At 39.4% G+C, this 17,444-nt stretch overlaps 2 protein-coding genes across 3 annotated transcripts; one reads left to right on the top strand and one right to left on the bottom strand.

The window, feature by feature from the left end:
• The first annotated feature begins 327 nt into the window (after positions 1–327).
• Positions 328–8,722, top strand: ctsz (cathepsin Z). The gene is made up of 6 exons (XM_023955174.2): positions 328–824; positions 3,205–3,368; positions 3,455–3,634; positions 6,520–6,670; positions 7,656–7,818; positions 8,172–8,722. The coding sequence occupies exons 1-6, from the start codon at positions 541–543 to the stop codon at positions 8,295–8,297; spliced, it is 1,068 nt and encodes a 355-aa protein (XP_023810942.1). The 5' UTR covers positions 328–540; the 3' UTR covers positions 8,298–8,722.
• A 50-nt stretch (positions 8,723–8,772) lies between these two features.
• nelfcd (negative elongation factor complex member C/D) lies at positions 8,773–17,393 on the bottom strand. 2 transcript variants are annotated; one of them, XM_078947610.1, is made up of 16 exons: positions 17,230–17,393; positions 16,712–16,744; positions 14,990–15,102; positions 14,748–14,857; positions 14,563–14,672; positions 14,364–14,471; positions 13,931–14,083; positions 12,922–13,052; positions 11,687–11,852; positions 11,480–11,614; positions 11,171–11,310; positions 9,971–10,085; positions 9,802–9,897; positions 9,579–9,719; positions 9,135–9,264; positions 8,773–8,982 (listed from the first exon to the last, which is right to left on the bottom strand). In XM_078947610.1, exons 1-16 carry the CDS (start codon positions 17,236–17,238, stop codon positions 8,948–8,950), a joined length of 1,725 nt encoding a protein of 574 aa, XP_078803736.1. In that variant the 5' UTR covers positions 17,239–17,393; the 3' UTR covers positions 8,773–8,947. The 2 variants fall into 2 exon arrangements, with proteins under 2 accessions (XP_078803736.1, XP_004069158.1); XM_004069110.5 differs by lacking the exons at positions 16,712–16,744; positions 17,230–17,393 and adding an exon at positions 15,836–16,067.
• Between the last annotated feature and the right edge of the window lie 51 nt (positions 17,394–17,444).

Here is a 17,444-nt window from a genome sequence, read left to right on the forward strand (position 1 = left end):
AAGCGGTCTTTTTCTTTCACAGATTTTCGTAATGAAAATGTGTCCTTACATTATACTAAAAAGTTGAAATTGAAATTTGTGAGGAAAAAACATCTGTTAGACGTCACTCTTCAATCAAACTTTATTTAAACTTTCATGTAACAAAGTTTAGAATTTATCAAATAAACGAAGCACTTTATAATTTATACATGTTTAATTTAAATAAGAATACATTTTAATTTATAAGCAGTGAAAATTTACATATATTTTTATGTTGGTTCGTGGACAAAACAATCTGCGTAAAGCAGTTTCTTTTTGGGAAAAAAAAGTCTTATTTTTTTACATTAATTTGCTGAGTCATGGCCTTATATGTCATGTGATCATAAAACTTTTTGTTATTTTGTTTGTTTAATTTACAGTAATAACCTTGTAGAGGGTTCAAATGGGGAGGTGCAGACACGTGGATGCTTTACCAGAATAACCCATTAGAACTGTAGAGATTCATGCAAAAATGTAAGCTGTATTCAGGCTTCCTGTAAACATGTGGCGCGCGAGCTGCTGATGCGGTCATGTGACTTTTCGTTTTACAACCGCTTGACTTGTTTAAGTTCTTGCGATCTTCCACAGAAAGTCCGTCAGTGCGCAGGTCGTCTGAGCTCGCACGTGCCCGTTTGTCCTCTGTCTGCGTGCAGGTCTTCAGTTCTAACGGGGAAGATGTTCGGGAAGGCAGCCGTGGTCGGTGTCCTGGTTTCGGCGGTGCTGTCCTCCGCTTCCGCCGGGGTGTTCTTCAACAAGAAACAGCCCTGCTATGTTCGCAAAGCCGGGACGAACCTGTCCGGAGTCAGGTCAGTTTGACTGGCGGAACTACACTACCCAGCAACCAACGATTTTCTGGAAGAAAAAAAAAATCTGAAAAGGGGGACAGGAAAAAGTTGATTTATTTATCATTTATGATCATTTTTTTTACTGCTGAATTGCTAGCTTGGATTGTTAGCCGGATTGGTTCTCTTAGCTCGGTTAAGCATAAATCAGATCATCTCTGTCAAAGAACAAATTCACACTCCAATATAATGTAGTGATTATTTTTGATCAAATAAAGTGAAAAGAACATATATATTTTTCGTAATTTTAAGGGAAAAAAATAAAAGTAAAGATTCTATAAAATTAAAAAGATGGTCTAGGTCACATTTTGATCTAAATTTTAAGTGTTGTTAAACATTTCTTACCCCAAACACTCTCCGATCTACATAAACCCATACCAGTAACCAAATATGTTTTTATTATTTGTTATAAAAAATACGTTCATTTTTATACCATTTTATTTGTTTATAGGCTATGTATAACAATATGCATTTATTACATTTTTACAGTTTTAGACTTTAAGTGCGTTCACAAGGATTTGGATTTCTTTGATCTACATTTGTCTTTATGTGTAATCTCAGATTTACTGTAACAGCAGCCATGATAAAAAAAAAGAAAAAAAAAATCAGGAAAGAGGAACAAAAAGTTATCACGAGGTTTGATGAGTCATCAGACCATAAGGAGGCTGGAGTTTTCTTTTTTTTTTTTTATCTGAGAGGAACAGGAAGTATCTTTATCACACACTGCTGCTGTTTCTATTGTTTTGCCAGTAAAGGATTTGTAACTACATGTTGCTGTCAGAACACCAAAGTCTCCCTCGGTGTCTGTCAGGTGTTTGAGTCGCTCAACAACGGGGAAAAGAAAGTGAAACAGAAAATCTACAAAAAGCGTCTTCACTCTATCAACTATTAGAAACAGAAGTTAATTGTACAAAAAGGCTCTACAGATCACATTTCGTCTGAGAGTCTTTGGTATTGAAGACCTACTCTGATGAAAACTGTGTTGTACTTGTAGCCTTTTTCTAAAAAAAAAAGCACAAAATAGTTTTTCTTTTTTCAAATAATTGTGAAACAGATGAAAAAATGTGGTTGGGAAAAGATCGCAACAAGCTCCCTCCATTCTGATGCATCCACTTGTAGACAAATAGATCCATGTACGTCTTTGTTTTCCTTGTCTAAGCTGGAATCTGGATCAAATCTGTACGGCTGGTTAGCTCCAATATTGCATTAGTAAGGGGTGCAAGTGGCTGTAAGCTAGCAGGAAAGAGTGTAATCAGACGGGAAGGGGAGGCTGTGTTACACTATGCCAACAGTCCCACCCACAACTTAGAGGTGAATTTCTAATGAACTACTGCTACTCTGCAGAAACCATGTCCTATAAAACAACACTTAAAAAAAATAATTTTGATTAAAAGAGCACCAGGAATGCTTTAGAAAATGTTCAGAATTGGACTTTGAACTTGAATAAGTGTGTATTCAGACTGGACACATTTGGTTTGCTTAAAGTGAACCAGAGTTTGTTTCCCCCCCAATAATCCGTAACAAATTTTCAGTCCGAATGCACCCTAACAGACCCTGGTCCGGGACCAGGAACCGCTCTTGGAGGTGGTCTTGGTTTGTTTCCAATCAGACTGAGTTTCGTCTGAATACAATCTGTCCTCGGAGCAGAACAACTGAACCAAAACGGCCACCGTATCTGACGTAAACAGAATAGGAATAAAGCAACAGATGAGCCGGACAAATGTAAAGCAACGATTGTCTTGATATCAAACAGAAAAAAAGAGTCCAACTGTTTACTTGTTAGATAGTTTACTTCAACGCCGCTGAAAACGCTTCTTACACACTTTCCTGTAGTTCATTAACAGAATTGTCTGAAAATAATGCCATAAAACCACAACGATGAGACACAGCAACTCATTGAAATGTGGTTGGAAGAATACAGGCTCATTAAAACAATTTTAACGTGACACACATTGCTTCTCACTGTTTTCCCGATAATCTATATGTCAAACAGTTTTTAGCGAACCTTCGTAACCCTTGTGCTATCCTATGGGGTCAAGATGACCATTGAGGTGTTCTCCCTACTATGACAAAGGTGGATAAAGTTGGAGAGGATTTCATGTAATCCATGGCCTTTAGTTGCTTTGCCCCGCCCTCGTAATTCCTGACCAATGAGTGAAGAGATCTTTAGTCATGTGGTTTTGTTTACAAGCTGTAGCCCAGAACAGGAATGTCCACTTGAGGGCAGTCTGATACTGACCAAACGCAAGGTTCAGGACCCGGTCCAGACCAAATGGTTTTCCCAGTCTGAATTCACCACTCGATAAAACTCCAGAGAAGTGTTGAATGATGTGTGTGTTGACAGGACCGCTCCTCGACCTCATGAATATTTAAATGTTTCCGATCTGCCCAAGTCCTGGGACTGGAGGAGCATCAACGGCGTCAACTTTGCCAGCACCACACGGAACCAGCACATTCCCCAGTACTGTGGATCCTGCTGGGCCCATGGCAGCACCAGTGCCATGGCAGGTAGGATCTTTAAGCCAGAGCATTGTGTCTGGACATCAGACTTCCTCAACAGATGTGACAGTTCCCCCTTTTTTTTTGTTTTCTAGATCGCATCAATATCAAGCGAAAAGCAGCCTGGCCTTCTGCATATCTTTCTGTCCAGCATGTGATCGACTGTGGCGAGGCTGGCTCCTGCCATGGTGGAGATCACACTGGGGTGTGGGAGTTTGCCCACACTCACGGCATTCCGGATGAGACCTGCAACAACTATCAGGCCAAAGATCAGGGTCGGTTTTCTACTTTTTTTTTTTTTTTTTATTTAACCTTTATTTAACCAGGAAAGTCCCATTGAGATTAAAAACCTCTTTTGCAAGGGAGTCCTGGCCAAGAGGCAGCAAAAAGTTACAAACACAGACAACAAATAAAATTACATTCAATTATAAAAACAGTTACATATAAAGGAGTTGACCTCAAGTGCTCTCAGTCTGGTTTTAAAATCATTTAAAAAGATAAGATCAGGGAGCTTCCAGTTTTTTTGCAGTGTGTTCCATGACGTGGGAGCAGCGTGAGAAAAAGATCTTTTTCCCAGTTCTGTGCGGACAAATGGAACATTGAGCAACAGTTGATCATTTGAACGCAATGAATATGAATCAACATTTCTCCTCTGTAGTAAATCTCCAATGTAGGAGGGAAGCAGTCCAAGCATGGCCTTGTAAATAAAAATGTACCAGTGTCCTTGCCTTCTTGTGGACAGAGATGACCACCCCACACGAGAGTACAGTTCACAGTGATGTGTTAATGCTCTACAATTGGTGATAAACCTCAGAGCAGCATGATACACAGAGTCTAATCTATAAAGACAATGATTTGAAGCATTCATGTACAAAAGGTCCCCGTAGTCTAAAACAGATAGAAATGTTGCTGTCACAAGTCTTTTTTTTTTACTTTGAAAGAGAAGCAAAGCTTATTTCTAAAAAGAAAACCCAATTTCAGTTTTAGTTTCTTCACAACATTTTCAATGTGGGGCTTGAATGTCAAGGAGTCATCAAGTAAGACCCCAAGGTATTTGTACTCATGTACTTGCTCTATAGCATCTCCGTGAAGAGTGAGAATCTTAGGGAGATCTTCTGGCACCTTTTTGGCATTAGAAAAGAACATGAATTTGGACTTTTCAGCATTTAGGACAAGTTTCAATTGCAGAAGTGTAAGCTGCACATTATCAAAAGCTTTCTGTAAAGATTCAACTGCTTTCGCAGGAGTTCGTCCAAAGCAATAGATAATTGTGTCATCAGCATAAAGATGAATATTAGCATCTTGAAGATCTTGTCCTAGTTCATTAATATATAAAATGAAAAGTAGAGGTCCTAATATTGAACCCTGTGGCACCCCCCTGTGGACATTTAAAAATTCAGAGGACAAGCCATCACATTTAACACACTGAGTCCTTTCATTCAAGTAATTTCTAAACCAGGAAAGCACAGTATTGGAGAATCCAAAACAGCTAAGCCGATGCATTAAAACCCCATGGTCCACAGTATCAAAGGCTTTAGACAAATCAAAAAAAAGCAAAGCACAATGTTGCTTTTTGTCAAGAGCAAGAAGTATGTCGTTGACGACTTTTGTAGCGGCTGTGATTATGCTGTGTTTCTTCCTAAAACCTGATTGCAGCATTGAAAGAAGTTCATTAATCGTTAAATAGTCTTTTAGTTGATCGCTAACAAGAGATTCGAGAATTTTTGACAATACACATAAATTTGATATTGGTCTATAGTTAGATAGGACTGCTGGATCACCTCCCTTTAATACAGGACGAACAAAGGCAGATTTCCAAATAGCAGGTATTTCGCCACTTTGGATTGAGAGGTTAAAAAGTACTGTAAGGGGCTGTGCTACAAAATCAGCTGCAGCTTTCAGAAAAAAAGGTTCTATTGAATCTGGACCAGGATGTTTCCTGGGATCGAGCATCCTGAGTGCCTTATGCACTTGCTGCACCGTAAAGAGAGTAAAGTTGAAGGAATCCCCAGGGAAGAGAGGAGGATCTGTGCAGGGAGTATTGAGTGCTGCACCTTTTTGATTAAATAAGTCTCCACTTGTAATAAAATGTTTGTTAAAGCAATTCAACATATCAACTTTGTCTAGGACTGGAACTGAGTCCTTAAGGACAAATGTTGGAAGAGTTTGAGGAGATTTAATAAGAAAAAGAGACTTAATCACCTTCCAGAATTTGGATGGATTATTAAGATTGTCAGTTGTGACAGATAGGTAATAATCTGATTTGGCTTTTTTGATAAGAGAGGTACATTTATTCCGTAGTTGTCTAAAAGCAGTCCAATCAACGGAGGAATCACCTTTTCTGGCCCTAGCCCATGCTAGGTTACGCATGTGGATAGTGTCTGACAGCTCTGGAGTGAACCAGGGATTCTCCCGTCCCTTCACTCTGAATCTTCTAATTGGAGCATGTTTGTTAACAATGTTGGTAAAAGTGTCTTTAAAGAATGTCAAAGCTAGCTCAACGTTTGGTAAAAGGTCTATCTGCTCCCAATCTATAAGAGATAGATCATGGTGAAAAGCCTGCTCATTAAATAATTTTAGGTTCCTTTTATAGATAATGTTTGGTTTGTTTTGGGGGATTTTAGTATTCCTGCAAGCAGCAACAACACAATGGTCACTCATGTCAGCAAAGAAAACTCCAATTGCAGAAAATTTATGGGGAACGTTTGTTAAAATTAAATCAATTAAGGTGGATTTCTCTGGATGTTTAAGGTTTGGCCTTGTGGGTACATTAACCAATTGACTAAGATTAATAGAATCACAGAAAGTTTTAAATTCCTCTGAAACTGAGGTTAGCCAGTCCCTGTTCAGATCTCCAGCCAGTAGGAGCTCCGTAAACTGAACCTTGGACAGAAGATGTTTCAAAGATGACAAAGCCTCTTTAGTGGCAGAGGGAGGCCTGTAACAGCCTACAACTGTTATACAGAGGGATTCAGCGATTTCAACTTTTAAAGCTAAGAACTCCAGTTGCTTACAGATTGATTCGGATAGTAGAATAGAAGTCTCAAATCTTGATTTAACATAAATTACTATGCCACCACCTTTTTTTGGCCTATCTGTACGCAGTTAGGGTCCTCCGGGTGTGAATCTGATCCGTGCGGGTTTTTCTGTTCCCCTCAAGATTGCAAGCCCTTCAACCAATGCGGCACCTGCACCACCTTCGGAGTGTGCAATGTGGTGAAGAACTACACCTTGTGGAAGGTCGGAGATTACGGTGCTGTCAGCGGGAGAGAGAAGATGATGGCTGAGATCTACGCCAACGGACCGATCAGGTTCGTCAAAGCTTGAATACAGTCGCCTTACAATTTTACAGAATACTTTATCCCTTGTGCTATCTTACATGACCCCACCCTTACATTATCCCTACCATGATAAAGGTGGAAAGATTTCATGTAATCCATGGACACCAGTGAGGTTCACAAATCACTGAAGAAAAAAGGTTCAGCGCACTGTCTAGTGGGTCTACATGACCCAACCCCCAATGTTAAAGTGCCTAGGATAGCACAAGGGTTAAGGCACCAATCGCAAATGCATTCACGTCCAGGTAACGTCTTGAATTTCAGTCTTAGACTTCAAACGCTTCACTCCAAGTGGCTTCATTGAATCATCATTTTTGGAGAAAGCCACTTGGATGAGTGGAAAAATGTTTAGAGAAAGAATATTTCAAGTCCAAAATCCATGACTCAACCACTCTGGTTTGACAAAAAAAGCTCCTTGTTGTGAATTTGCTCCTGATTCATGACAATTTAAATAAATACTCAGAAATGCAGTTTTGAGCTGAATGTTCTAAATATGTCCGCCACAAAACACCAAAAACATAATCAGAGCTGGTCTTTAATAGTTTGTACTCACCTTTAAAAGGAGGTCTTCAGGTTTTTAACATCTACATTTGTATTTTAAAGCTGTAAAAGTTGAAGGTGTCATTTTTTTCAGAGGTTATTTCTGCACGTACACATTACAATCTTCCACGTCAATAAAGAGTCTTCCATTTGAAGCTAAAACTCCCAGCTTGAGTTGTTTATATCTGTTTATTTGGTAGAATGGGATGTTTGCCTGGATAATGATGGATTTGAGAGCTTACTGTTGTAATGATCTATTTTCATACTCGAGCTGCTTTGTGTTTTAGTCTCTCCTCTGTTGTCTTCCTGACAAATGAACAGTCGCGCATTGCTCCACCCGTTCATTTTTTCTTCATCAGATGTTTTAGTAACCATTAATCAGATCCAGTAGATAACCTCTGACCTTTGTGATGCCCAGCTGTGGGATTATGGCCACAGATAAACTGGACGCTTACACGGGCGGTGTATACTCGGAGTACCAGGACGAGCCTTTCATCAACCACATCGTGTCGGTAGCAGGATGGGGGATGGAGGACGGCGTCGAGTACTGGATCGTTCGCAACTCCTGGGGAGAGCCCTGGGTGAGTCTTCAGGCCACGTCACACGTGTAGATTTTGTGCACATTGCTTTGGTCATAAATGAATAAATGTGGAAAAAGTGAGAAAAGTTGTAGTCTTTACGAGAAATTTTCAGATGAACCATGGAAGGTTTAAACCACGCAAAGGACACGTAAATCAGCGTAGAACATGAACCGTGCGTGATTATTGCGCCGTCTATATGCAATTCATTAGTGATTTGTGCATCAATGATGTAATTTTAAAGTTAAGATATCTGATCTTTGGATTGGGATTCTCACACACAAACATGCTTCAATCTGATTCCTCTTCTGTTTTCTGCATCATGGATCTATAATGAATCCGTTTCCTCTCGTCAGGGTGAGAAGGGCTGGCTCCGGATTGTGACCAGCGCCTACAAAGGAGGAAGCGGCAGCTCGTATAATCTGGCGGTGGAGGAGGACTGCATGTATGGAGATCCGATTGTTCCCAAAAACTATGTGTAGATCAGCCTTTAGTCAGCTTTCTGCTGTCATCATTTTCAAATCAGGGAAAGAGGAAACTTTAATACTCGTAAATATAAAAAAAAGGGAACTTTCTCTAGGGCTTCCAGATCAACATCACATCTGTTTTAGATTTTTATGATAAATATTCTGCTGTTTTAAGGAGCTCACTCGTTGCTCATTTCTTGATTTTCAAGCAACAACAAAATTTTAACTAGATAATGCTTTGAATTTTTTAAAAGACAGACGTGGGGTGACTTCCCATGATGCACTACACGCTAATGAAAACTCACTTTTAAATGTGCCTTGTGTGCCTCAGCATGAAGCTCAGATAGTTGCATCTTGCTGTTTTTATGCTCATTTTGCACTTGAAATGATTCAAAGATGTCAAACTATGCCAATAAACATGTATTATCAGACATTTGAAATCAATGAAGCCCTTCATTATGGTGCATTGGGATGGAGCCACACATGGGTCTAACTTTAAATAATGTTTTTATTAAAACTTTTTATCCTAAAAGGAGGAGGAACATACAAGAATCTTTTTCAAGGAAATGAATCCAACACAAATGTTCAACATAACAGTACAAAAAATATATTTAAATCAAATATACATGTGGAAAAAAGAAAATTTAGGTCTGTTTTTTTCCAGCTCAGTTGATCATGATGAAGTTTGACTTGCAGTGAGCTGAAGAAAACAAAAAACAATCACATGTTAGAGCTTTTGAACATATCAAACCACTTCCTCTTTCTCTGAACTTAAAAGTTCAAATGTCCTTTTAAGGACGTTTGCTTCAAAGCTTCACATGTTCTACTGGAGACACGGATGTGGTTTCTTACCTATGAACTCGGCTACAGGGTCATGCTCTCCTTCGGTCCGGATTGTTCCTGCGATGCTTTCGTTCTCCAGGATGGGCAAGAAGAGCTGAACGAAGTCTGAGGTGTAGGGAGGCGCGATCACATCCAGTACCTTCAAATAAAAATCCAGAAATGTGCTAAACACTACAAATACCAACTACAGAAACAAACGTTTTCTAAACCTTAAAGGATTCAAACTAAGAACTAGTGATCCCTGAACATTTTTATTAAAAGCTTTAGTTTAGTACAAAAAAAAAACATTTTCTTCAGTACAGTAATGCTAAGTAAACATGGGGTTCTACTAGCAGTTTATATTTATTTGGGGGAGAATAATTTGGAATTATTTAATACATAAAAATCATTCATAAGCAGTAAATTTAGCATAGTCCACACAGTTTGTTTCACAGCATCTAAAGCAGCTTTTACCTCAGTGACAAAGTATCGAATGAGGGAGATGTCGGTGTTGAGCTTCTCCAGACACTTCCTGATGTATCCCACCACAGGCAGGACGTAGCCTCGGCTCAACAGGTGAACCATCCTATCCAGAAGAGTTTTCTTCAGCTCCATCTGGGGGTTGAAAGATCACCAGCATGTCGGCGTCACAGTGAGATCCCACAGACTTCATCTGAGAGTTCAGGTGGAGGCGTACCTGCTCCATGACGTCCAGCTGAGAGTGCTCCGTCTCAAAGAGCTTGATGAGGAGCTGGAGGACTTGCGGGTGCAGCAGCTGGTGACACGTGCAAATCTGCATTGAAGAAAAAAAGCTTAATATCACTGCACTTTTCACCTGGAATAATCCTTAGACTGGCATGCTATACCTCATCCAGTAAGGCCAAATGAACCGGCGTGTGGTCCGTCTGCAGCTGAAAGTAGCGTGGCTCCGACACCGTCCAGTCCACCCACTTCAGAACTCCCATGGCAACCACGGGAAACCTGGAAACAGCCAGACAGCAAAGTCAGAGCAGAAAACCATGTGGTGATCCTTAAAAACCACTGCTGTATAGAAGATGATGAAACTATTTAACGTTGATGAGCAGCGATCGTGTGCGATGGACTGGCGACCTGTCCAGGGCCTAACCCGCCTGCCGGGACGGGCTCCAGCAACCATTTTTTTATATATGTGTATACTATTTATTTATACATATGTGTGTGTGTGTGTACGTATAGACATTTGTCTGCTGAAGAGTTTTTATTTTTTAATCAAACAAAACAAAACTGTCTGTTGAACAGTTTTTTAAATATGATTTATATTGTCACAATAAGTCTGTTAACCGTCTTCAGCCATGAGTAAATGCTAAATCAAAGGTTAAAGTCCCACTCCAATCATCTTTTATCTATTCTTCCCAGTGGTCTTTTAATTTTGATGATGCTGCCTTTAGCCAAAATCCAAAAACCTGTGTCGTTTTCTAGGACATAGTTTCTGCAGAGCAGCAGGAGTTTAGTAGAAATTCACATCTGTGTTGCAGATGGGATAGTTGGCGCGGGGCAACCCCGCCCCTTTTTCCCCTGACCCTTAACCGAGCTATCCGTTTACCAGTTCTGCCGCTAGCTTCCAGCCCCACACAACCCCAACCCAGCAAAAAGAAAAAAGCACTTTTTCAAACTGCATTTTTTCATCTGCTCCTGATTCACAACGATTTGAATAAAGAAATAATTAGAAATTCAAATTGGAGCTTAATTTTCTTAATGTATCATCAGAAAATGACCTGTTAAAAACCCCAAAAAACAGGATTTTTATCATGGTCGGTCTTCAAAGTAAATAACTGTTGTTTTATTTTGTGTGAAACAACAGAGTTGGAGATCTGAGAGCTTCAGCTAGCTCCTGATAACTTCAATAACATCATTTCCAATCAACAAATCAGCTCAATTTGTGCTGAACTGTGTCCCTTCTTCCTCTGTAGACGTGCACCTTTTTGGAGCTTCCAACTGAACATTCATGAGAACTAAAGTATTTGAAGCAGTTCTGTCTTTGAGCTCGTATTTTTTATATGTTTTACTGATTTGGATCCTCGTCTCACCGGATGCACTGGTACAAAGTGCCCAGCTCAGCCACCAGCTCTGTGGCTCCTTTGTTCTCGTTGCAGCACAGGTTGTGAACGGTCTCTATGGCTTTGGACGTGGACTTTAGCTCATCTTTGTTGATGTTGACCCGTTTGTTCTAGAATGGCAGGAAAATGTTAAAAGAACTTATCGAGGTGAATCAAAGCCATAAAAAACGCACATGAATTTTGCTTTTCATGAATAATCTACCAACAGCTGCCAACTATCCTGTAAAAAGTATCCTCTGCACCAAAAGCAGACGTAAATGATGTCAGCAAACTCTGTACCTTCTTCCACGTCTCCACCACACTGGCAGCATAAGCCAAGATGTGGATGTACTTGTGTTTGTGGTCCTGGTTGATTTTTGATCCGGGTTTAAAAAGCGATTGCATGAAAAGGTCTAAAAACGCCGGCACTCGGATCTAAAAACAAGAAGATCGTTTAAAATAACAGCATTTTATCGACACTACAAAAAAAGAAAAGTGATTCTTTACCAGTTCAACAGGAGGAGGGTCCATGCTGCTGAACATCTTAAAAAGAACTGTGATGTCAGCAGGATTCAGGGCTCCTTTGGACAGCATGGCACCTAAAGCTTGGCAGGCTCGAGGGTAGGCGGCTGCGGTTCCAAGTGCCAGGGTGATCTGGCTGGCATCGTGGCCTCTGCCATTAAAAACAAGAGACAAGAGTTCACATCCTGTTGGTCCAGATAGCATGTCGGGGAGTAAAACCTTAAACGGTGCATCTTTTTGAACGCATTCATCAATTTCTAGCTGCAAAATCAAAATAATTTTCCTCCCTCGAACCATGTTATAAAATTCACTTCTGAGCGGCACCTAAAGATGTCTCTAACAGTATAAGGCTTAAAGCAGGGGTCTGCAACCTTTAACTCCTCTAATGGGGTTCAGCAAGTGTCACAACTAAAACTTTGACAGACTTTTGCAAAAGGACCTGGCTGCAGACATCAACAGCCAGAAGACAAATGTCCGCTGATAAAACTTTCTTTTAACTGGCGACCCAAATAGTTATGTTTTTTTTTCTCAGTTTAAGCTTTAATAAAATGTTTTATTTTACAATTCTGAACACTTTTGGGTTTGGGAAAGTCCGCCTCCAGGCGTTTGTGTCCGGCGCCATTTCGTCCAGAGCCAGGTCGCAAATTTTCAGCACAGAATAAGTCTACCACAGAAAATGATTGAAAGTCGGTAAGAACAACCAGAACTGAGGAATATTTTCTATTTTTGAAGAAATTAAAGGATTTTAAGAGCACCATAGAGTTAAATATATATATATATATATATATATATTGGTCACTTAATTAGCGCTGATTTAATTTCACTTTGTTCGATTTACCGCAAACGGTAACATAAACTTTTTTTCTAAATCTCTGCTGGAATTACACTGCCCATTACTATATTTGCTGCCTTGACATGATCCTATGCGACACCTGGTATCTTTAATTTCAAAAGGAAGTCGCGCCAAAAATTATAAACCATTTCATAATCTGAAAAAAAGGCTATTTTCTCTTAATGATTATATCTTATTGAAGCCAAAAACAACAGTTTATTTATATTTACCATAACAGTAACAGCAACATAAATACAAATCTGTCTTATTTTCCTGAAAGTAAGACTTTATAGCTCCTAAAAAAATAAATAAATAAACCTTCCGGTCCGTTTTTTTAAGTGCTGCAGCCTGCAAACCCCTGGACTAAGCTCCATTGCTACGGGTGTACCTCTCGTGTGCAGCCCTTTGCACCTCTTGGCCGATCCTGCGAACAGCCGAACCGCCTTGTTCCTCCTGAGCGAGGATGGACATCATCGCCTGGGCAAAGAGGTAAGTGTGCTCGCCATGACACACCATTTTCTGCAAATGGAGCACAGGAACCCTAAGTGCTACACAACCAAAAGTAGAATTATAGTTTAGCCCACTGGAGCTTTAGAAAAGACACCCAACAACTCTGCAGGGAATCCAACCTCTTCTTTCCCTAGTGCAGATTATTAAGAATTATTACCGGTATGTATTTCTTCAAACAAGTTGTTGAGAATTAGGAACCGACTCCTGGCTCTAAACTGTACATCTGGATAGCTCCAATGTTGCTCAGGTTGAGGGTTTAAGGTGCTGAAAGCTAGCAGGAGAGAGGGTAAACAGATGGGTGACAGGAAGTGGGGACACACTTACTCTGAGCCAAAAGTCCCACCCACAACTCAAAAGGCAAATTTCTAATGAATTACTGCCGCTTTGCAGAAACTATCCTAGAAAATGACAGGATTTTTTTAATTTTGGCTAAAAATGGCATAATCATAATTTAAAAAAAAACATTTGGGAACGTTTTTCTAACCTAAAGAGGATCGGAGTAGGAGTAAGTCCTAGTAAGTGATCAAATGAAATTTAGTTATGAAAAACACATCTAATTCCAGATTTACTCTAAATAAAAACTGATTTTGCACCCATGATAAAAAAAAAAAGGATTGCTCCAAATTTCCTATTGTGACAGAAAGTGGAACCAACAAAGACAAGAAAGGCAGATCAGGTTGGCCCTAAAGGCTGAGCTGCTTTACCACACGCCAGAGGAAAAGCGTCAAATGCAGAGTTTGTAGAGCAACATGGTGGAGAAAACGTGGAAACTTTAACAGCAAGTAAGAATGCACACAAAGGACAGAACAATCTGAGAAAGTGTTAAATCTCCTACAACTACAACAAAAAAAGAAACGGTGCTTTAATTGGTAACACAAAAGCCTCACAGCAAATTCTGGCAGGGTCTTCTCCAGGTTTTCCTCTCCTCCATCGAGCAGAGTGGCCAAAGATGTCCTCAGCACCCGTGAGAAAACCTCCAGCTGCTGGCAGGCTGTGGACACACTGGTGATCTCTCCTTGGTAACCAGCATCAGAAATAAGCTACACGTTTGAGAGGAAAAACAGAAAACTGGAGGTAAAACTTTGCGTGGTTGTGTCATGCAGAAATACCGAAAGATAATAAAGATTCAATTTATTTTCAAGGTGCCAAAATGCTCCAAAGGGGTAATGTTAAAAAACTCTGAGATTATGGTAAAGAAGAAAACTCAGAAGAGAAGATTGCTTTAGTTTATCTAACAATTAAATAAAAAGTCCTAATTAATCATTTCAGGGCAGTAAAAAAGTACATTTTAATTCAGCCCTAACAACACCACTGTGATACCTTTACTGTGAAGTTGAGCATCAAACAGTCAGGATGAGCCTCAGCTAGTTTATAGAAAAGATCCCTCCAGGTTGTGTGTGCGATCATCTGTTCGAGCCAAGCTGGAGTCTAAACACGGAGCAAAGCATCATGGGAGCTTCATGTTGGTTCAATTTTAATTGGAGGATCCATTAAAAAATATAGGATAAATAGAGCTCACCTCTCCCTCAACAGTAAAAATAGAATCTGCTTTCTGGGGGTCGAAATGCTTTATGAGGAGACTCTTCAGGTGATTTTCCACACGCTCTTGGACCTGAGCGGGTTCTACACCTGCAACCAGGAAAAATGAGGATTGAGCATACTCCAAAACAAATACAGGAAATAGGAAATAATTGAATCAGTTACCCATCTGGATTAACCACTCAGCGAGCAGATTCACAGTCTGAGCCACAGCAGAGTAGTTTTCTGACAGAAGCTGGATCACATGTTCTGGAGAGCCACCGGCCTGAAAGTACCTGCAACACCAAAAACGGCTGTCAGTCTCCCAGAAGCCACAATATGACAAAAGCAAATCTTCACACCAATATAGAACGCCATAAAAGAAATGACACAAACTAAACTGTTGGATTTGGACCCCAGAAGCTTACATTTTGAGGGTGCTGAAGATAGCAGGCTCCATGATGTAATCCCTGCTGGAAAACTTCTGCAGACAAGCCTCCTGGATTGCACCATCGGTCTCTCCTTCCATGTGACCGTCCTCCTGTAACAGGAACGTTTAAGCTCCAACATTCAATTTAACACATAAACGTGTCAATAAGCATTAATGGATTCATAAACCCAGACAAATTCCTTAATGAAAAAAATCAGGGCAAAAGAATCATAGTATCAGCCCATTTATAGGACAAAAAAAAAACGAGCTAAAAGTATGATGATGAAGAAAGAGATCATCTACAACAAATTCAATCAAGCTTTATTAATAAAAACGCACTTGTCATGCGTTTAAACTGCTTAAAGCGCTTTACAGTTAAAAACAAAGATTTAAATAAACATACAAATTTAAATTCAAAATAAATCATCAGCCCACACACAAGACCCCGCACAAAATGAAAACTGGGTAAGAAAAAAATCATGATTATAAAAAAATCCTTGTTTTGGTTTATTTTACATTTCACCTTAATGTATAAAAACCCAATAATAAACCACATGAGGTTTAATTTTTGTTTTAAAGGCTATTTTGGTTATGACTTTTATTTTGAAGTGATGCTAGCCCGTGACAAAGCTAACTGTTTTGGTACTTGAAACACTTCTGTTATACTGGCCGAAAGACGAAGTTAACAATAAAAGGAGGGTCTTAAAACTTCGAAAAGTGCTCAGCGTTCACACTCTGAAAGAGCCGTTCTCTCGGTGTGTCAAACCCGGTTATTTAGCTAAAAGCTTCCGGTCTTCTTGTCGCTAGGAGCGGGCGCACACAGCAACAAGCCCCGGTTCCTCACCACGTTCACGTCTGAGCTCTCCCAGTCGCCTGGGCCGCTGTAGAAATCCTCGTCCATGACTGCAGGAACGACAGTCACGATGAACTCACTGCAGAAGCTGAGCTATGCGGGGTACATGTATCGCAGACCCGCCTTTTCTCTGTGCAAATGCTGATATTTTAGCTAATAGGCTAACAACAACAGCAGCAGGAAAATGGCGAGGATGTGACGTCATGATCACGCCCCCAAATCTATTTGGGTAGCCCCTGGTTCAGATTTAAAGGCTCTAACTCCTTTACAATTATGAAGTCTTAAAACATTTCCTCTCGTATATAACTGTATAATATATTTGGAAGAAAAAAATTGCCATAAAAGGCTTGAGCAGTAATAAACTGGTTACCTTTACATTCTTTGTGTCAAAATCACAAATTTCATATATATAACTGGTTAAAAAAATGGGAGGGGGGGCAATCAGACCAGGTATTTACATATATGAACACATCTATAGATATATCCATACAAATCTATACATCCATCCATACATACATACATACATCCAGTATACCGATGGTCAAATAAGTGATTTTCAATACAGACGTTAATATTTCTAGGTATTTAAATTGCATCACACATTCACATATTTTTTCTTTTAATTTTTTATGAGCAGCATCTAGAAAGGAGAGTGGGAAGAAGAAGAAAAATGCATTCATAGATTCAAAATGCTTTATTGTAACTTGTTCGATTAGATACTGTCTTTCAATGTCTTTTTTTTATTTGTAACATTAATAATTAAAATCTATATCTTAATAATTCATGTAAAACAATTTCAATTACCCTGTTTGAAAAATAAATTAGCTACCTATCTTGTGCTCAATAAGCTAAAAAAGAAAAATGTACCTCATAGAAGCTCTCCATAAGATGACATTTGTTCTGCAACCAGAAGAAAAAGAAAATTGGAGCCACCACACCAAAAGTTAAATCAAACTTCTGCTGTTTTTTGTAATAAATATTCTAAAGTATCAAAACATTTTACAAATGATGGACTATGCTTAAAGTCTTTATGTTTGGGATCAGATTATTTGCATTTGCATACACATGACTGAAACCATAGGTGGTGAAAAGTATTTATTTACACATTTATGCCTCAAGTGATGCACAGTGTATTTTTGCTTTGTTTATTACCCAATTTTGTAGATTTCATATTTACTGTTTCAATTTTTTCTTCAAGTTGGAACTTTGTATATCTCTATAGGAATCCCAAAACTTTGTTAGCCCAAACACTGACCTTCTTCAGGAAAACCATACTGTCCTCTAGACTGTATAATTTCAAAGCAACATGTAAAACTTGATGTTTAAATATTTGGCCATTGATTTCCAAGACCAGTATTTGTTGTTTCACCATATTTTTCACTCACATGTTCCATCCTGGATCGTGGAGGTTGCCAGGTCCCATGCCATTTCTCAGCATTAAAAATTCACAGACTGAATAGAAAAAGAATCAAAGATCCACCAGATGGTTTGGGGCAACGAAAAAACACTCGGATAAAACATTTGCAACACGCTGGGAGAACAGCGTGCACAGAACCTCAGATGGGATTTGACCAGGATCTGCTTGGAGCCAAAAGGGTAA

Source organism: Oryzias latipes, chromosome 5 (assembly GCF_053564925.1).
Source record: "Oryzias latipes strain Hd-rR chromosome 5, Olatipes_Hd-rR_3.1".
NCBI classification, from domain to species: domain Eukaryota; kingdom Metazoa; phylum Chordata; class Actinopteri; order Beloniformes; family Adrianichthyidae; genus Oryzias; species Oryzias latipes.